The 19,143-nt window shown below is 34.8% G+C and overlaps 2 protein-coding genes across 6 annotated transcripts; one reads left to right on the top strand and one right to left on the bottom strand.

The window, feature by feature from the left end:
• Positions 1-7,131: 7,131 nt before the first annotated feature.
• On the top strand, positions 7,132-8,122 carry LOC125663402 (uncharacterized). Its single transcript, XM_048895719.2, has 2 exons — positions 7,132-7,468; positions 7,623-8,122. Exons 1-2 carry the CDS (start codon positions 7,132-7,134, stop codon positions 8,120-8,122), a joined length of 837 nt encoding a protein of 278 aa, XP_048751676.2.
• Positions 8,123-10,644: 2,522 nt separating this feature from the next.
• Positions 10,645-18,752, bottom strand: LOC125661998 (uncharacterized). Of its 5 annotated transcripts, none has more exons than XM_056152906.1 (7): positions 18,645-18,752; positions 17,251-17,343; positions 15,121-15,297; positions 14,194-14,295; positions 14,054-14,096; positions 13,852-13,979; positions 10,645-12,632 (listed from the first exon to the last, which is right to left on the bottom strand). In XM_056152906.1, the coding sequence occupies exons 2-7, from the start codon at positions 17,321-17,323 to the stop codon at positions 11,488-11,490; spliced, it is 1,668 nt and encodes a 555-aa protein (XP_056008881.1). In that variant the 5' UTR covers positions 17,324-17,343; positions 18,645-18,752; the 3' UTR covers positions 10,645-11,487. The 5 variants fall into 5 exon arrangements, with proteins under 5 accessions (XP_056008881.1, XP_056008882.1, XP_056008883.1 ...); XM_056152907.1 differs by having other exon boundaries at positions 17,251-17,324; positions 18,645-18,721; XM_056152908.1 differs by having other exon boundaries at positions 17,251-17,324; positions 18,613-18,699.
• Between the last annotated feature and the right edge of the window lie 391 nt (positions 18,753-19,143).

Below are 19,143 nucleotides of genomic sequence, written 5' to 3'. Positions count from 1 at the left end.
GCCACAATAGGGGGACAAAGTTTTACATACAAATATATAGGGAAAATCTTTAAAAATCTTCTTCTCAAGAACCACTAAGCCAGAAAAGCTGAGATTTATATGAAAGCTTCCTTATATAATGCAGATTCTAAATTGTTAAAATCATGACCCCGGGGGTCGGATGGGGCCACAATAGGGGATCAAAGTTTTACATAAAAATATAAAGGGAAAATCTTTAAAAATCTTCTTCTCAAGAACCACTAAGCCAGAAAAGCTGAGATTTATATGAAAGCTTTCTGATATAGTGCAGATTCAGGTTTGTTAAAATCATGCCCCCCTGGGGTAGGATGGGGCCACAATAGGGGATCAAAGTTTTACATACAAATATATAGGGAAAATCTTTAAAAATCTTCTTCTCAAGAACCATTGGGCCAAAGAACTTCACATTTACATGAAAGCTTTCTGACATAGTGTAGATTCAAGTTTGCAAAAACCATGGCCTCCAGGGGTAGGTTTGGGGTCATAATAGGGACTACGGTTTTACATGCAAATAGATATGGAAAATCTTCTGATATGGACCAAGGTGACTCAGATGAGCGATGTGGCCCATGGGCCTCGTGTTAAAAATGTGATATCATTGATTATAAGAGATGAATAAGGTGTGCAATTTAACTGGCGACATTTTGAAAAACAAATCTGCACTATTTTTGAGAAATCTTATCGAAAGAACAACTAAAACTGAATGGAACGGGCATTCTAAATCTATGGTTGATTCTTGGATGAAATGTATCGCTAAATGTTGCGCAATAATTTCTTCACACCGTTCAATTGCATCATTTTAACCTCTCCACCTACGGATGAGAACGCAAAAACCGAGGTCCCGTGTCATAGCAAGTGTGGCAAGATAAAAACCCTCCTTGCTCATTGGCCATAAGCGCCGAGTATAGGCCCAAATTTTGTAACCCTTCATCGGCAATGGTGATATCTTCATATGAGTGAAATACATGTATTCTTGAGAGAGACGTTCAATCATGGCCTACAGCGAACGGAAGGTGTGGTGTTATATATTTTAGAACGAAAAAAAAAAAACGAGACAAGGTTTCCGAATACCATTAGTTGCTCGAAAAAGTAAGAGAATACAGATGATAATAAAAGAAGCTAGTTTATTGTGTACAAACGGCTAGATAAGTTTAGGATTATAGCATGGAAAATAGAGGAGGGGGGGGTGTGGGGGGTGTCTCTTTGGTGTCCTGAGTGTCAAAAAATAAAAGTTAAAATGGTCATTTAGAATGGAATATAAAGAAAAATTTAAATTTTCAATGTCTGGAAAAATTATTTACAAAATATCCAAATACCTTATCATTGTACATGTAGACTCTTAATTATGATTTGGAGCTTAATGGTGTTGACAAAATGAAAATCTGAATGTTAGGTCAAAACAGAACAATGTTTGAGTATGATCTAAAATGATATAGTTGGAAGAGAGTAGTTGTCCTTAATTATCATTATCATTATGATGCACACTGTACACAAGAAACATGCATGTGTGCGATGCATGCACAAGTGCTACTCGTAAGTCTTTCCACAACCGTCTTGGTCAGTTATAATGAAATTATGGTCTCTTTGGCAAGGTTCAACGCCTTTACTTAGTCTTCGCCCATGTTTATGATTTAACAGTATTTCACTTAAAGCTTGACGGTATTTGCATGAATGCCCTCGTCTCTGGATAAATAAATGTAGTTGATTGCGGCAATATATCAAGAAATTCCTTTTTTTTTTTTTAGGTCCCCTCTTTTGTATTGAACAATATCGAGCAATTTAACTAAAACAAATAATGGGTTCAACTTTGTGCATAAATAATGATTACTTGAATCAACAGAGAAGTTCATATAGATTGTGAGTGTAATTAATTCTACACAATGAGTAATCTAAAATTCTAATTGAATTTTAATTGATCAGATATTGTGGAAATTTATTTCATAATCTAAAAATCAATAAAATCATTTACTCTATTTATTTGGCAAAGGAATACTAAATTGACATTTTATTCACTACATGCAAGGTGAAGATAACGAACAGTGATGGTGTGTTGATTTTCTAATTTCTGTTGTCAAACGAGGTATACATATACACAACGCTCTATCTGTCAATCAGCTGATACTTTCTACTGAAGAACTTGGTCGCGTTCAACAGGAAAAGTGTATTTAAAAAGCCTGAAATTCTATGACGCGTGGTTTGATTTTCAAACTTATGACAAATTGCCTTGAAAAAATAATGTTTGGTTTTTTTTGTCATCGATATTTGATTTAATTTACAACTTAAAGTTTGAAAATTTTTAAACTGCAAGACTGGTTGTTTCCATACTAAAATAATTAAAATGAATTTACTGTCGAGCCCAGAAGTTTTATAATTAAAGTGGACAATGAATGCAGCCACTCTAACATTGAATGTTGCGATTCATGGTAACTTTGTTTCGCTTCAGTTTGGCGCTAACAAATCAGATGTATCATTGTCGATCGTTTGATTTCCCATTTGTGGACACGTGTGTACTCGTACATGTATAATATGTATCTTTGATTTTGAAATGTCCACGCAAGTGTTATAGAATAACAAGAAACCGCAATTTCAAAGAAATCGACTTTGAATTTCAGTCCGCGAGGCCCGTGTTTTTGACCTGTACTGTATGTTACGATCGGTGATATTCTGGCTGCGTGTATGAATTATTGAATATTGTGAAATACCGCTGTTGATATTAGATTGCATTTCTTGTGATAGTTTGGTCGTTTTTCAATTTACATACTCAACTGACCGACGGTAGAAAAGTCAATTTTATTATGCATTTTTAAAAATGTGTAATACGTAAACGGGTTACGAACATTACATCTGTTTGTATAGAATTGCAAAGGTCCGCATCACTTTCATTGATATCATATACAGTAAATAAAACTTCATTATTATTAGGGAGGGGAGGGGGGGATTGAATAATTTCGTGCATTAGTTATATTATCTTTATTGATATCATATACAGTAAATAAAACTTCATTATTATTAGGGAGGGGGGATTGAATAATTTCGTGCATTAGTTATATTATCTTTATTGATATCATATACAGTAAATAAAACTTCATTATTATTAGGGAGGGGGGAATTGAATAATTTCGTGCATTAGTTATATTATCTATATTGATATCATATACAGTAAATAAAACTTCATTATTATTAGGGAGGGGGGGGATTGAATAATTTCGTGCATTAGTTATATTATCTTTATTGATATCATATACAGTAAATAAAACTTCATTATTATTAGGAAGTCACTTCGAGGTCCACAGAGGTGTTCCAAAAACTTACGTCAAGGGTAACATAAAATAAAGGGTGCTGATACAGGTTGTGTGATAAAGGGCGCGTGTCTGTGTTCATAGCAGGGATGCAGAAATCCTACCGGTAGATTATATAACAAATGTAATATATATATATATAACAAATGTAATATATATATATATATATATATATATATATATATATATATATATATATATATAGTGATTCCCACAACAGCTTCAAAAGGGCAGGGAAAATTAGTACCTCGTACAGGGGCAGAAGGGAACCCTCGCTTGGTTCGGGGTATTAAACATCACATCCTCACAAGTCAATTAAGGTTTTGTGATTTGGAATTGTATTTGTTCATGAAAATGCTCAATGCACTCTTCAAAAAATAGTACAATTATAAAACACAGTAACAATGAATGAAATAAATCTTTTTAATCTGTTACCATGGAAACAAAGCCTGGTGGGTAGTAATTTTATATGGTTTCTTAAATGTTTATGGTCCAAATATTATGTTTAAAGTGAAATTTTTCTGACGTAGACCTTGTAAAGCTGCTCAATATGCATTTTTGTTGCCATAGCAACCAATTTAAATTTTATTAAAGATATAAAAAGTAATATTTTTTGTGTTTTAAAATAAAAACTTTCTACCAACTAGTATAATCTTATAGATTATACTCTTTCTTAGAATTCTACCAGCTTTTTATCCCATAAGTTTGCCTCGATTAGTTTTTATAACACTAATATTCCCGTTTGTACAAAGATCACGTAAATGTAAAACATCACAAAATTAAGCCCATCTGGTCAAAAAACAACACGGGCGATTTTTTTAAAAAGTCAATTTTCAAAAGATAAATTCCTACTGAACATACTGATATACTTAACTCCTGTTTTTGTTAACTCATAACTGTTGATCGAGTACATGCAATTCCCCATCACTTAAAATTTTCGTACGGAAGATTAACACTGAAACTAAACGTCATTTGAAAGTTTAATTGAAGCTGCACGATGTTTCAGGAATTTCTGTGCCTTGTTTTGAAATATTGCACAGTCAATTGACACTGGAATCATGGTTAATTGATATGGATTAAGTTATATTTTACCCGTATATATTAAATTTTATTTTGATACGGTAAAATAGTCTTGTCACACGATCTCTGCGAAATTGAGTTGTCTCTCTTGTTTATCTGATTTACATATCGCTAATTATAGATATTATACTTAATAACTTTTGACGTATCAGAAGAATTTTAACAATCTTCTAGATATTATTAAGAATGTTATTTCCATAGATGAATACTTCGTGTTCGTGTTTTAAAAATGAATTTCCAAGTATTTTTGTGTGCAAAATAGCCGGGGAATCACTACACAAATTGATAATAAAACTGACATCTCTCTTTTGATAAAAGCAGTGAAGAAATGGTGTGCCACGAAATGACATGGGTTTCAAATGACTTTTCTCAAACTGCTCATAACTACCCCTTCATACTTCTTGAGGTACACAAAAGCGCGCGCCAATCCGCGCATCTAGCTAGCTAGGTTCACTTCAGTCATGTACCGATTCTAAGTGGTTCACCGTAAAAGTAAAACGGTAAATGCATATATATAGTGATGAAAACAAAACGGTCACCATTTTTTTTTTTAATTGAAAAACTTGTCACAATATCATACCGAACAAATTTCGCGAGATTGAAGTAGTATAAACTTTTTTTGAAAATGATACCATACTTAGACAGTTTCTACGGATGTTTACCGTAATCACGTGCTTCCAATTATCGGATTAGACACAAGTGATCAATTACGATCTGTTCAATTTACCTGGTCAAATACTAAAACGATCTTCACAAAAGAAACAGACGTTTGTAATTGGGGTACAAAAAGGGGAATTTTTGTGTTGTCTTCAATGGCAGAAGGGCAGCGATTTTTTGTTTCAAATTTGGGAAAGGCCAGAGGGGCGGTGGCAAAAGGCGGCAGGGCGGGGCGCCCCTCTGAAACTGTTTAAGGGAATCCCTAATATATATTATCCCCTTTTTCGGGACAAACGAAAAGAATTACATAATGTGGCCAATATTAACAGAGAATAATAACAAAGCAACAAAAACTACATAAAAATGCACCTAGTAATACAATTGCGGCATTGTTAAGAAGAAGAAAAATAGGAGGTAATCAAGCATAGAATCGTCCAAAACACCATTCCTATCCTTAAAAAAAAACACCTCCTAAAAATTTCGCTCGCTCGAATTTCCTCTGTTGTGATACAATATGGCAGCGTCCCTTGCCTTACCTCAATTTGAGTCATTTCAAGTACATAGTGATGATGGTAACACACAAATACATAGAAAGGTTTGAAAACCTCGTTGCTTTAAATATTGCAGATAAGACGCGCAAGAAAACCCTATTGTTGCACTATGCAGGTACCGAGGTACATGAAATTCACTCAACCCTAGAGCTAGATGAAACAAGAGGAAGATTTGTATAAGCGCTCTTTAGATGCCTTAAATGAGAATTTTCAGTCTGATCGCAACAAAGAATATGACATTTTTAGATTTCGTCATGCTACACAAAATACAGGGGAGAACATACTAGATGCATATCACACACGTTTACGTAAACTGGCCCTGGGTATCGCCCATAGTTGTTGCTCCGAAGCCGAAAAAGTCGGAAAAGATTCGCATTTGTGCTGATATGCGTCTACCAAATCAGGCAATCAAAAGAGAACGCCACATTACTCCTACAGTAGATGATATTATTGCCGACATCAGTGGTTCCCAAATCTTTTCCAAGTTAGATCTTAATGCAGGATACCACCAAGTTGAACTTTCACCCGAATCTCGCAACATAACCACTTTCACAACACATGTAGAACTCCGACGATATAAACGTCTCATATTTGGCATAAGTTGTGCTGCTGAAAAGTTTCAGGATATTATTCGCACTAGTCTTATAAGGCCTTGAGGGTGTAAGAAACCTAAGTGGTGACATAATCATATTCGCAAAAGATCAAACGGAGCATGACAAACGACTGGAAGCTATACTACATCGACTACGAGAAAGGGGCATAACTTTCAATCGATCAAAATGTGAGTTCAACAAGGACAGCATAGAGTTCTTTGGTTACATATTCTCTTTGTCAGCAGACCCTAAGAAAATTGACACCATAAAATCAGCTGAAGCTCCAGCCAACGTAACTGAACTCCGGAGTTTCTTGGGGCTAGCTAATTATGTTTCGAGATTTATACCAAACTTTGCTACTATCGTTGCTCCTCTCAGAGTTTTAACTCACCAGGACGTCAGTTGGAAATGGACTGAAACTGAGCAAAACGCATTTGAAACACTCAAAAACGCACTCATTGAAGACGTGATCGAATACTATGACCCAGCAAAGCCAGCTGAACTCATTGTTGACGCAAGCCCAGTAGGACTTGGGGCTGTATTGACACAATCTGGAAAAGTAGTTGCTTACGCTAGTAAATCGCTCTCCGACGTTGAAAAGAGATATTGTCAAACGGAAAAAGAAGCTCTAGCTATAGTATGGGGTTGCGAACATTTTCACTTATACCTATATGGGAAGTCATTCACTCTGCTAACAGATCATAAACTTCTTCAGACAATTTCAACAATCCGAACAGAAAACCGCCTGCTCGGATAGAGCGATGGAGGCTTCGTCTTCAGCCTTATGAATTTGAAGTGCAATATAGACCTGGAAAAGGAAATCCAGCAGACTATATATCCCGGCATCCTGTAAGCGAACCATGTTCTATGCGTCATTACAAAATAGAAGAAGAGTACCTATGCTTTATTACGTCAAATTCAGTTCCAAAAGCTATGACACTCTCAGAGATAGCACTCGCAACACAGAAAGATGAAGTTTTACAATCTGTCATGGAGAGAATCTCACGAGGTGATTGGACCGGCGTAGACAAAGATTCTGATTTATTTCCTTACATGAGAGTGAAGGACAAACTTCCTATCGTTAATTACGATGAAGGCAGCATTCTTCTGTATGAAACAAAAATCATTATGCCTCACACTCTTTGTAAAAGAGTCGTTGTTGACCTCGCCCATGAAGGACATCAAGGAATAGTAAAGACTAAACAGTTTCTGAGAAGTACAACATGGTTCCTTGGTTTAGGACAGCAAGTAGAAACTATATGCAAGCAATGTATACCTTGTCTTGCTAGCACACAGTCAAACAACATGGAACCCCTCCAAATGACACCAATTCCGCCCAAACCTTGGACTCATTTGTCAGCGGATTTTTGCGGACCTTTTCCCTCATGGGAATACTTACTTGTTGTAATGAATAATCATTCTAGATTTCCGATGGTGGAAATTGTTTGTCATTCCTGTATTTGACAAGATATTTTCTATATTTGGTATACCAGAAGTTCTCAAAACTGATAATGGACCACCATTTCAATCCAGTGAGTTTGCGAAATTTGCCAGCTACTTAGGATTTCGTCATCAGAGAATCACACCTTTGTGGCCAAGAACAAACAGTGAAGCTGAACGCTTCATGAAAACTTTGAGCAAAGCCATCAAAACATCCAATGTGGAAGGACTCAACTGGAAACAGGAGCTCTATAAGTTTCTCCGCAATTATCGTGCTATGCCACACAGCACAACATCAGTGTCACCAGCTGAATCACTTCTAGGACGACAACTTCGCATAAAGCTCCCAGGAATCGAACATAGTTCTACTACTCTTGACCGACAAGTGATGATAGAACGGGACACAGCTCGCAAACACGACATGAAGCAGTATGCAGATCTAAAGAACCATGCATCAAAAAGTGACATAAAGGTTTACGAGTGATGTTGTTCTCATAAACCAACCCATCAGAAATAAGCTTGCTACACCATATAATGCAAATCCAATGCTTGTCACAAAGAAAAAGGGCAGTATGCTAACTGCTGAAATGAAGATCGAAGCATAACACGAAATTCGTCATTCTTTAAAAAAGTAAAGGGATTTGACAAACATCAAATTTATACTCCGCACGAGTTAGATGAAGAACCACTTGCAAAGATACCCATACAGACTCAACCAGAACTTGTCCCAGTGCCAACTTAACCAGAAGTTGTCCCAGATGAAAAGTTGACCAACGAATTGCCGTCGTCTCGACCAGTCCGTGAACGTCGTAAACCGGCATATCTGAAGGATTACCAGTGTTCATAGTGCATTTGAGGCATAATAACCCTCATTATAATCATATTCACTAGGCAGGAAGTCTAGTCAGCAATCATTTTCATAATAATTATTTCATTGTAGTATATATGTTTGTTAAATTTAACATTATGCATTGTTATGAATGATTTTAATTTCTCTCTTATTTGATAGAATGAGATGTATGTGTTTTCAACTGTTTGAAAGATCCCCTCCTTCAGGTCTCTCTTTGAAATATTGTACTTTGTAATTCTTAGGATTGGATAAATAACAAAACACATTGTACATTATTTTTGTAATTTTTTATTTTATTACACCATAGATTTCACCTTATATCATTATTTAAATTTCACATTTCTTTAAATAAATTTTCCTCTAATTATGTATTATAGTATTATATATGTATTTACACTATAGTAAATATCTACTAAGACATTTATTCAACCGAGTGACATTTCAGATATGTATAGCAGTTTAATGTTAATTGTAGTTTGTGTGCAACTTCATTCTAAGATTTTATTACTACTGCAATATTTCACTTTCTGTAAAATGTATTTTCTAAAAAAAAAAAAAAAAAGGAGGGCGATTGTATTGTAGTGTTTAGCTTTGTTGATTCGGATTCAGTTCAGTTGTCCGTTTTTGGTTCATGTTTTAAGGAGTTCCGGAAAATAAACCCACGAAGTAGAGCAACGTGTTTTCTTTTTTTAAATCTTACAATGTCCTATTCGTCCAAAGAACTGATCCACAATGTACGAAGTCGTAATAATAGACTTAATTAATCTCAGGTGGAACGAGTTAACTAAATTACTTTGATATATAGTAAAGTTAACTCGTACCTGGAGAGATTCTATATTAAATATGCATTAATTAAGAATATATAATCTATAAAATTAATAATAATAATAAAACACCTATTAATAAGAATAATATATGTATATAAATGAATTAACAAACAGACATTTTAAAAGAAAAAAAGAAGAATAAATAAATAAACAATGTGGACCAACTCAATAAAACAAAAAACAAAGAATAAGCGGCCCAGGAAATCTAATCAACATCAGGCATTCCCGTACTGATCATGTCTAGGGTAGATTTGTAAAAAAAAAAAAAAAAAAAAAAAAAAAAAAAAAAAAAAAAAACAAACCCAAACCACCAACAACAAAGAATCACGGTAACTAATAAATGGGGTTTTTGCATAAGCAATGTCATGGTCATAGCAAAAAATGGGGGGGGGGGGGGGGGTGATTCTGTAATCAGAGAATAGAAAACAAATTTAAAGTATTGCCATAGTACTACTGTTTGGGACATGATCAGACGAGTAGGTCTTAATATGTAATGAAGCACAAAATCTAGTAAGGGTTTAGCAAGCAGTAACTCTGGAGCAAGCGTTCTGGAGTTTATTGGCAATAATTGTCAGTGGCGGATTTAGAGGGGGCGCAGCCGGCGCGCGTTCCCCCCCCCCCCCCCCTAAAATTCTCAAATTTAAGATAAATCGCTGTATCTTGTTACAGAAAATGTACTAAACGATATAAGAAGCAATAATTTCTTCCACTCTCGGAGAAATAAATGACAAAAACCTTTGATTTCTTGAATTACGTTATTGGGAGAACTTAATTTTTTCCAAAAAATCCCTTAAAATTTTGATCATTTTATTAATTTCACCTTATTAAAATGATAGAAAATAGTACAAATGACTTAATAGGAGAAATATTTCAAGCTCCATAAAATCTGTAAAATCCTGGACTCACTGCTTCATAAAGTGGCGCTGGATCCGCCCCTGATTGTTAATTTATAAGTATAGATATCACAACACCACACAGAACGCAGAGACCAACCCCACTATTTAAAACAAATACACAGAGGTGTCACTTGGAGGTTTACAGAGGTGTTCCAGAAACATACAATAAGGGCTGAAATAAAGGGTAAAATAAAGGGTGCTGATACAGGGTGTGTGATAAAGGGCACATGTGTTCACATCAGGGATGCAGAAATCCTACTTAGATCCGCCACTTTACTCTCATTTTTGCTATTTCAGGGTAGTTTGTGTAAAACAAAAGTAGGTTTTCAATCAATTTTATATTATTTGCTAATCAAGTAAGATTCTATCATAGCTTACTGACTTCACCTCACATATGAAACAAAATTAAAGGTGCAAGCAGTAACTCTGGAGCAAGCGTTTTTGGAGTTTATTGGCAAATATTGTTAATTTATAAGTATAGATATTACAACACTGCACAGAACGCAGAGACCAAACCCACTATTTAAAACAAATACATTTTGTTAAATATTATAAAACATGCAATATATATATACATGTAATTCAATACAGTACAATAACGAACAATATGCATTGCTACACACTGTAAATCATAACATAAATATTGCAAACTATCCATACGGGATTCGAATACTAATATCTTTTGTTGAGTATACAATGCAATGAATTGTATAAGAATATAATAGCATAAGAACCGGAAATAAATATGACTAGATTTGAATTCAGATAAATAATGCAATGAATTGTATAAGAATATAATAGCATAAGAACCGGAAATAAATATTACTAGATTTGAATTCAGATAAATAATGCAAACAACGTATATTAAAACAGATCTGATTTATCATACAATACTCAATATCATAGAATTGACTTCGCGACATCCTAACACATCATCCACAGAGGCTCTGTCGTCAACATGTTGGACATTATATTAATATTCATTTCTAAATCGCATGTTCTTTTCGTCGAAAATATGTCTTAGACATTCTCTAAATTTGCCACGTTTGGTCTTATGGGGCGGTGTTTGGTTAATAAAGAATACATAGCATAGTTACCGTCCTTTGTTACATTATTAATCGGAATATCCTTCTAATTTTCAGATCAAACATACCGGTAATATCTCTTCCAAATCAAAAAGAAAATTGACGATGATTGACTTTACATTTAAAGTATTACTATAGACAAATACGAAGTAAACACGCTATTGATAATTTCAATAAAAAATCTCACATTCTCAGTCGTTTTTAAATCCGTCTCTCAGAAACATTAATAACGGATGGTCTTTCACATCACATTTGATAACTTTCCCGCTTATTCTATCTTCATAAAACCTAGAAATTAATGTTTTGTCTGCTTCCACGGTGAATGGTGACCTCTGACCTTCGGGACGGACCAGCTGTAGTATGGCGTCAAGGTTACAGTATTGCATCATCTTATCAGGGTATAAAGCGAAACAGGCGTGAAACGCACAAATGTAGAGAAAGTTGTGCCAAAAGACGTACACTCCTTCTCTCTCTTTAGATACACCGGTAAGCTGTGACGTCCACATTGGCGCCAGCTGTGAGGCTTTCAAACGCTTCGTATATTTTTTCAAGTCGCATTCCTTTAGACTGGTTTTTGAAATCGAAAAGTGAGTAGCGACGTCATGCCTAAATTCGTTTTCATCATAAAATCCAATCAAAACGATGTACATAATACATTTAAAAAATTGTTCATCTTTTGATTTTAAACCCATGAAATGTTCGCACATCACTGTTAGTGGCCCTTTATCCTCATCTACAAGATCCCGTGCCTTGGTGTGATCCAAATCCAAAAGCTTTACCATAAGATGTGGTCCAATAGGCACTGCGTCAATCGACATAATATCTTTAACTTTCAAAGATTTACACTGGCATCCATCAGCAGTGCACGCTCGTTTGACATTCTGTAAATGGTTTTTCAATTTGACCCACTTCTCTTTTGAGCTTGACTCACGTAATATTGTATGTCGTTGAGAAAATGGTATTCCATTTCCTTTGAAATCTTTTATGTAAGAATCACGTATATCGGTGCGCAGTCCAATTACAAACTTTGTCCTTTTATTTCGATCTTTTCCTTCCGCTTTGATACGACGTAAACAGTCAAAGACGCCGCTTTTTTCACAAGGATTATCATTCCACAATCCAAACCATCCATCAACAAAATATATCGTGTTCGGAGAGAAGTCGAAATCTTCAGAAATGTCCAGATAGTTAGAATATATGTGGTCCATGTTATGCTTTTTAGCAAACGCCTCAACTATTCCTTTCCCGACTGTGGATACAGAATTTCCGAGATTACCAACAACGTAGATAATTCTCTCAGACTTCAGCGCAGTCGTACCATTTATAATATCTTTAGCTAAAAAAAAAACCAAAAGAACAATTAGGCGCATTTTACATAAAATAACCATACGCATATCAAGTCTCCTAACATGCTGATGTTGCATATAATATAAACATTGTCTGATTCTGTGTTGACCAGATGTGCAGTTCAAGCTCTTGTACAACTGCATGGTATGGTGTTATAAGTATATTTTATTATTACCTAATCTACTATACAAATTAATAATACATATTCTTTACTGTTTTACAACTTTAATCAGCAGAGAAAGGTACACAATATGAGCAGGTGTGAAACAGTTCATCATGTGACCTACTATTACCCGATCACGTGACGAACTGTTTCCTGGTCACGTGAGACACTATTACCTGATTAGGTAATAAAACAATGATTTCATGCCTACTAGGGAAACAATCAAAACTATAGGCTTACGGCCTCTGACAACAGTTTCCCGGTTCTTCGCCACTACCTCGGGACAATAGTGCTGGCTGTTTCCAAAGTAGGTGTAGTGATATTTGTATGTATGACCATTTTGGTTTCATATTTTAAAAAGTTACATAACCGGATGTACGCCAAAAATCACATGGAACACATTATTTTTATTAAAAATAGGTGTTTCGCTCTGCACATAGTAAGTATTTTGATGAACCCATGGTTTTATAAACTCAAATAATGTTCATTTAGTAAGCATATTATCTGCAAGGTGCATTGTAGATGATTTTAATGTAAAATGTCATGATTCTTACTTTGGTTATCAAGGACGCTGTGAATAACGTTTCACAATGGCGTTTAATGTAATTTTATACCTTTTAATATAATTTTGGGGCAATTTGTTTTATTATTGAAAATTGTTTCGACTGCTTTGGGAAACAGTATTGTTATATTTTGAAAGTACAAATTATTATTGTATTATATTTGTTACAGTCTTGTACCCTCCTCGGGGGTTCGGATCGCACTAAATAATGGCATGAAATGATTGTATACTACAATAGGTGTTTATTATTTTGTGTTATTCAAATAAACAAAATAAATTCTACTGTTAAGTGTCTTTCTTATTATTGAATGTTATATGATCCATTAACAGCGCATTTAATTGCAATGTTATATATGCATTTGTATATTACGGAAGGACATACTTGCTTGGACATTCAAACTTCTCTTCGGGTTACATACTATCTATTCAAACATATCTGTAGCAAAATTACATCTTTAAAATAAATCGTCGTTACACACTCACTTTCTTTAGTTTGCCGGCTTAACTTTCTGTAAACCAACACAGATACACCTATAACCAGGAGAATTCCGACCCCCAGTCCTAGTCCTAGTCCCAGCGCCAAACCACCTGGTTCTTCATCCTCTTCATCCCTGCCAAACAAAACAGATGTAATAATCACATAATAAATTAAGGACATGCTTTATTTGTTACAGGATCACCATACCTGAACGTAAAACTGCAGTCTGTGTCTCCAAAGCATACACGATCTACAAAAATAAATAAGCATTAAATTAGCTACATGTGAGTAACATTTTTATTGATATGTTATGAAAGAAACACTTTTGAAATGAAGCATTGTTTTACATTTATATACTTCATCGCTGACATATGTTACGTTAGGACAGCCTGTCTGGTTACACCGAGCCCAGTGTAAGTAACCATCATCCGTAAACACTGGACAAAATTCTACAAAACAAGTCAATGGACAAATCAAACATTCCAGTTGAGTCAAGGAAACAGAACAAACTGAGAGCTTTCAGAACAATTTGCTGTGTTCAAAGTGGTATTCTTCAATAATACATAAGCTTGGTTTTATGTGTTCAAAGTGGTATTCTTCAATAATACATAAGCTTGGTTTTATGTGTTCAAAGTGGTATTCTTCAATAATACATAAGCTTGGTTTCAGTACATGTAACATTATACAGTTATTGACTGGGTTCGAGGACAACAGCTGTTTTGTTTGACCCGAGAACGGGTCTGTTGCCCGAAGCCGTAGGCTGAGGGCAACAGATCCGTTCGAGGGTCAAACAAAACAGCCGTTGACCGAGGACAGTCTATAACTGTTTTGTTATACACTTTCAATTTTTAGGATGTTTTACTAGATGTACATGGTTTGTTGACTTTGAACTTTTAACATTACGTGACAGAGAAATTGTATACATTTATCAACGCATCCACTAGTTTAAAAGAAAACCTACGTAACATCCTAATCAATAATCAATAATTACATTTTTCGTGTTTCTGTTCTGCGTTCCATCTAATAAATTCTGTATCTATATCAGTCAAATCAGAGAACTCGCCATTACGTAACGCAAAGCAACAGACTGAGAACCACGTGACTTACATAGCCAATAGAAATATAGCAGATTATTGCCCGGTCAACAGTTCGTACTGTTGACCGGTCAATAGACCACGAGTGTGAGAATTGGTTTAACAGTAAAAATGTTACTTCTAAATCGTATTAGTTTTATATAAGAAATATTTTAGGTGTATAACAATTGCATTTGATACCTTTCTGAATCATAGTCCTTTCCATGCATATTTCTTCTACGGATACTTTGTTTTGAGAAAGAAAACAATGATAAACGTCTTCTCCCTGACAGAAGAAATCAGCAGACCTCTCTTTCCACTCAGATTCATTATAGGGACACTTCACAGTACCTACGCCTTCTGAAATCGGTGCTGCATCTAAAATAGAGGAACGTCAATTTTTACCACTACACTTGAAGCACATATTATAATTTGGTAGATAATCATAGCGCATCACAGTGTCTCAATCCTTTTAGGTAGAAATATGATTGAATAGACAATGAAGTGAAAGAACGTGTAGTTGCGCTTTTCTTAAAATATATTCAAGTACACGATTTGATCACTGTTCGTTATCTTCACCTTTCATGTACAGTTGCATGCTGTTTTATCTTGACCAAAAGAATAAAAAACATAAAATCATCTCGTTGCCCTATTCTCGATTTTATATTCTTTATAGGATTTATGACATTGATCACTGTTTGTTTTCTTCACTTTTCCTTCTCTTTTAACACAAGTCCTATTTCGATAAGATATTATAATGGTGTTTCTGTGTGTGATGTATTTTATGTATCTATGTTTTAACGAGGATACATATTTGATGTTTTTATTGAATTTCTGTTTCTATGTCATTAAACATAGGCGCGACCTAATTCATGTTTTTCTGTGAGGTCCCCAGTTACACCTACATGTACGTATTGTTTTTCAGAGACCTACAGCTTAAGATGTTGGTTGGTTGTGTATTGTTTAACGTTCCCTTCGAGAATTTTTCACTCTGCAGCTTAAGAAATAGATGCAGTTGCCCGTGCGATAGGATGTGTCCCCAAAGATTCGGTAGGACAGGACTTTCAAAGCTGTGTGTTTGAACTACTTGTATTATGATTTTTATAGAATTATTTTGCTTTGATGTCTACATGTTTTTTATTTCATATTGGACGACTTCGGATATGACAACAGAGGTGAAAGCAAATCTTAAGTAGCGTCCTCTAGTAGAGATTGATACGGTTATGTTTTGTCGTAAAAGGAATATTGGTATACGCAAATTCTTGTCGAAATAAGTGAATGAATTCATTAAACATGTTATCTAGGCAACACAGAAAATGGATTAGTGATTTAGGTCTACTACAGTTGTACGAGAATTTATTCCGAGTTATATTTCAGTACCACTTCGGTCTTAGTATATTGACATATAATTTGTATGTTCGGCGTTAGCCTACCACGATTTCCGGGTGTTACATTTCCAATAACCCCTTGACGTAAAAAAAAAATCATTGTTTGGTTGATGGGTTCACAGGGTATTTCATGCTTTTACGTTATGACCGATGGTTCTGCATCTCCTGAAGAAACATCGCCGAAGTAGGATACAAATAATTGCATTGTTGTTGGAATTGTGAAGCACGTGGAGTCGCGGGGGAGGAGGGGTGGGGGTGGGGGGGGGGGGGGCTCAGCGAGTGTAACACTTCTCAGTCAACTAAATCATCGCACTGACCTCAGAAACATCAAACAGTGTAAAATATTACGTCACAATCAGATGTCAAAATGCTACATGCACAACCTGGAATGGAACTGGTTTTTTTTTTGTTTTTGTTTTTTTATCTCATATATGTTTACATCTACTGTGCTCTAACATCGAATGAATGTGTAGAAATACCAAGGAACATACGCTTTGTGTTATAACACAGTGAATCTTTAAAGATTAATTAATTACTTGCTGAATGTTATTCTATTCTACATGTGATGCTTGTGGATTTAGATTCTTCAACTTAAATGGTTTTGAGTCAACAAAGGCGTTATGATAACACGTTGATTTTGTTGTCCAGTAACATTAAAGAAATTTTGAGGATTTTCTGGATAATGTTGAAATTTTCGTATTAAAATGTGGGTTCGGAATCAAAATACTTTATGATAAGGTTCGGAAAATAATTTAAAGCCATATTCAAACTCGAAAAACCATATCATGTCATCCTCAAGTATTACATGTACCTGTATGGGATACTATTTTTCTTGGATGAAGCCAACTTCATAATGTTATTATTCTCCTTCAAATAAAAAATATATTACCCTAGAATAAGCAACTAGAAATGTACGCCAGATAATGAAGTTATAAACACTTACCTCCTTTCAGGTGCATCGGAGCGAAGATGAGGACAAAGGTTGATGTGACCGGTGAAAGAAGTACATGTAACATTCTCTAACCAGGAAATCAGCCTAAAATATCTCAAAAACTCTAAATGGAATGCGGTCATTTTCACAATAATCTGATGACAAAAATCAATTGCTCTCAGCTTACGTATCACGGTGTGCTGAGAAGGATTGGCCTCAAAAGGCAACCATCAGTGACATTGATAGTATGTCAAGGGATCCGTGTTTGCCTTACTCTTGATTTTGTGTTCTTTATAGGAGTTATATGATTGAATAATTTAAAACATTGAAACATTACACTAGGCCTATCACCTATTAAACGATACATGGTCGGCCATCTTCGCCAGTCCAATGTGAAAGTCTCGTTGGCAATAATCAACATTGCTTGTTCACAATTTTGTGTATTAGTAATTGAGGACAATAAATTATTAATTACTGAGATAATAAATATCTTTCCGGTTTTCAAAAAATCCATCATTGGTTCAATTGTTGAATTTTTTATTTTTCTACAGTTTTTAGGTTTCAAATGTAAATTAAGGATATCCAACGTTTAAAAAAAGTACCCCCCCCCCCTCCAAGACAAACCGTTTTAATAGTACTAGATGACAAGAATTCTGACATTATATTGAAGGACATAGAAATCCTCTAATGCCAAAACAAGGAGTGAATTCATTGACACCCCCGCCCCAGGTAGCTACTGATAAAGCAGTCCATTAAATAATTATGAAGAAATACATATATATACGTAATCAAGCATTTTATGATGAAATATCAGAAAACAAAATGTATATCCTTTCTTTCCCAGTTGAGAAAACTTGGACAAACTTATTTTCCAAAATATCAAACAAAGATATTTAAAGCCCTGCATTTTTCCTCAGTTCAATATGACCAATGGTATATAAATAATCATTAATGCAGTTCAAATTTCTAAATTTAGAATAGAAAACGAAACTAATATGTATGTACAAGCTAATCTAGAATAGAAAGTATTATTTCTCTTAATTAATGTACATTATAATTTATAGTGGTTTTGTTATCGTTTCTGGAACTCTATTTTATTTCCATCGCCACTATAAATCCATTACTTACATATACAATGTATCATGTATAGCATATGTAGTCTTTTCAAACGTTAGAAAGAAGCGGTCGTTCTTTATATATTGTTAGATAAGCCACGTAACGACAATGATCTGATGATATAGACAGAACCATCCTAAGATTCAGAATAAATTTTGGAAATTGTACATGCATGTAGATCATTTTTAATAAATTAACATTAAAACGAAAGTACTATAAGTTAGAGAAAATCTTCCCAAATATATCTTTGAAACGCACGTTTTACTTTTATGTGGTCGCTGGATACTTACAGTAAGTTCAGATACAAACTTCTAGGTGAAAAGTTGAGCAATGGTGAAAGTACATGCTAATGATTGCGTCATATACCTCGAAAGTAAAACTACAGGAAAAACCCAAGACAAGAGCGATAACTCGAAATTCTAAAATCAAGTGAACAACTAAATGGCGGAATCACGGAGGAGGGTGTAACTGAAATTTCGACGAAATTGATTGCAAAAACGATTTAAAACACTTGACTTAGCGGGAGTGTCGTTTTGATCATATAATATTCATACAATCAAATGGACCAGACACAAGTTGTATAAATTAAGGAAGTACAATTATGTATGTTGATCCTGTGTCAATAAACAGACACCACATAACCTTTATGACACGTGTACTGGGCTATCTCAGATGGCGCCATATCATAGACAAGGGGAATGTCCAGCAAAATAACTTGCTTTCTAACACTCTGCAGATGATCCGTTCATCAAGATGATGCAACTTCAACTGTATTCATTCTAGCTGCAG

This window comes from Ostrea edulis, chromosome 1 (genome assembly GCF_947568905.1).
Source record: "Ostrea edulis chromosome 1, xbOstEdul1.1, whole genome shotgun sequence".
NCBI classification, from domain to species: domain Eukaryota; kingdom Metazoa; phylum Mollusca; class Bivalvia; order Ostreida; family Ostreidae; genus Ostrea; species Ostrea edulis.
The sequence above is the reverse complement of the archived record's forward strand: the minus strand, read 5'-3'. Positions and strand labels throughout refer to the sequence as shown.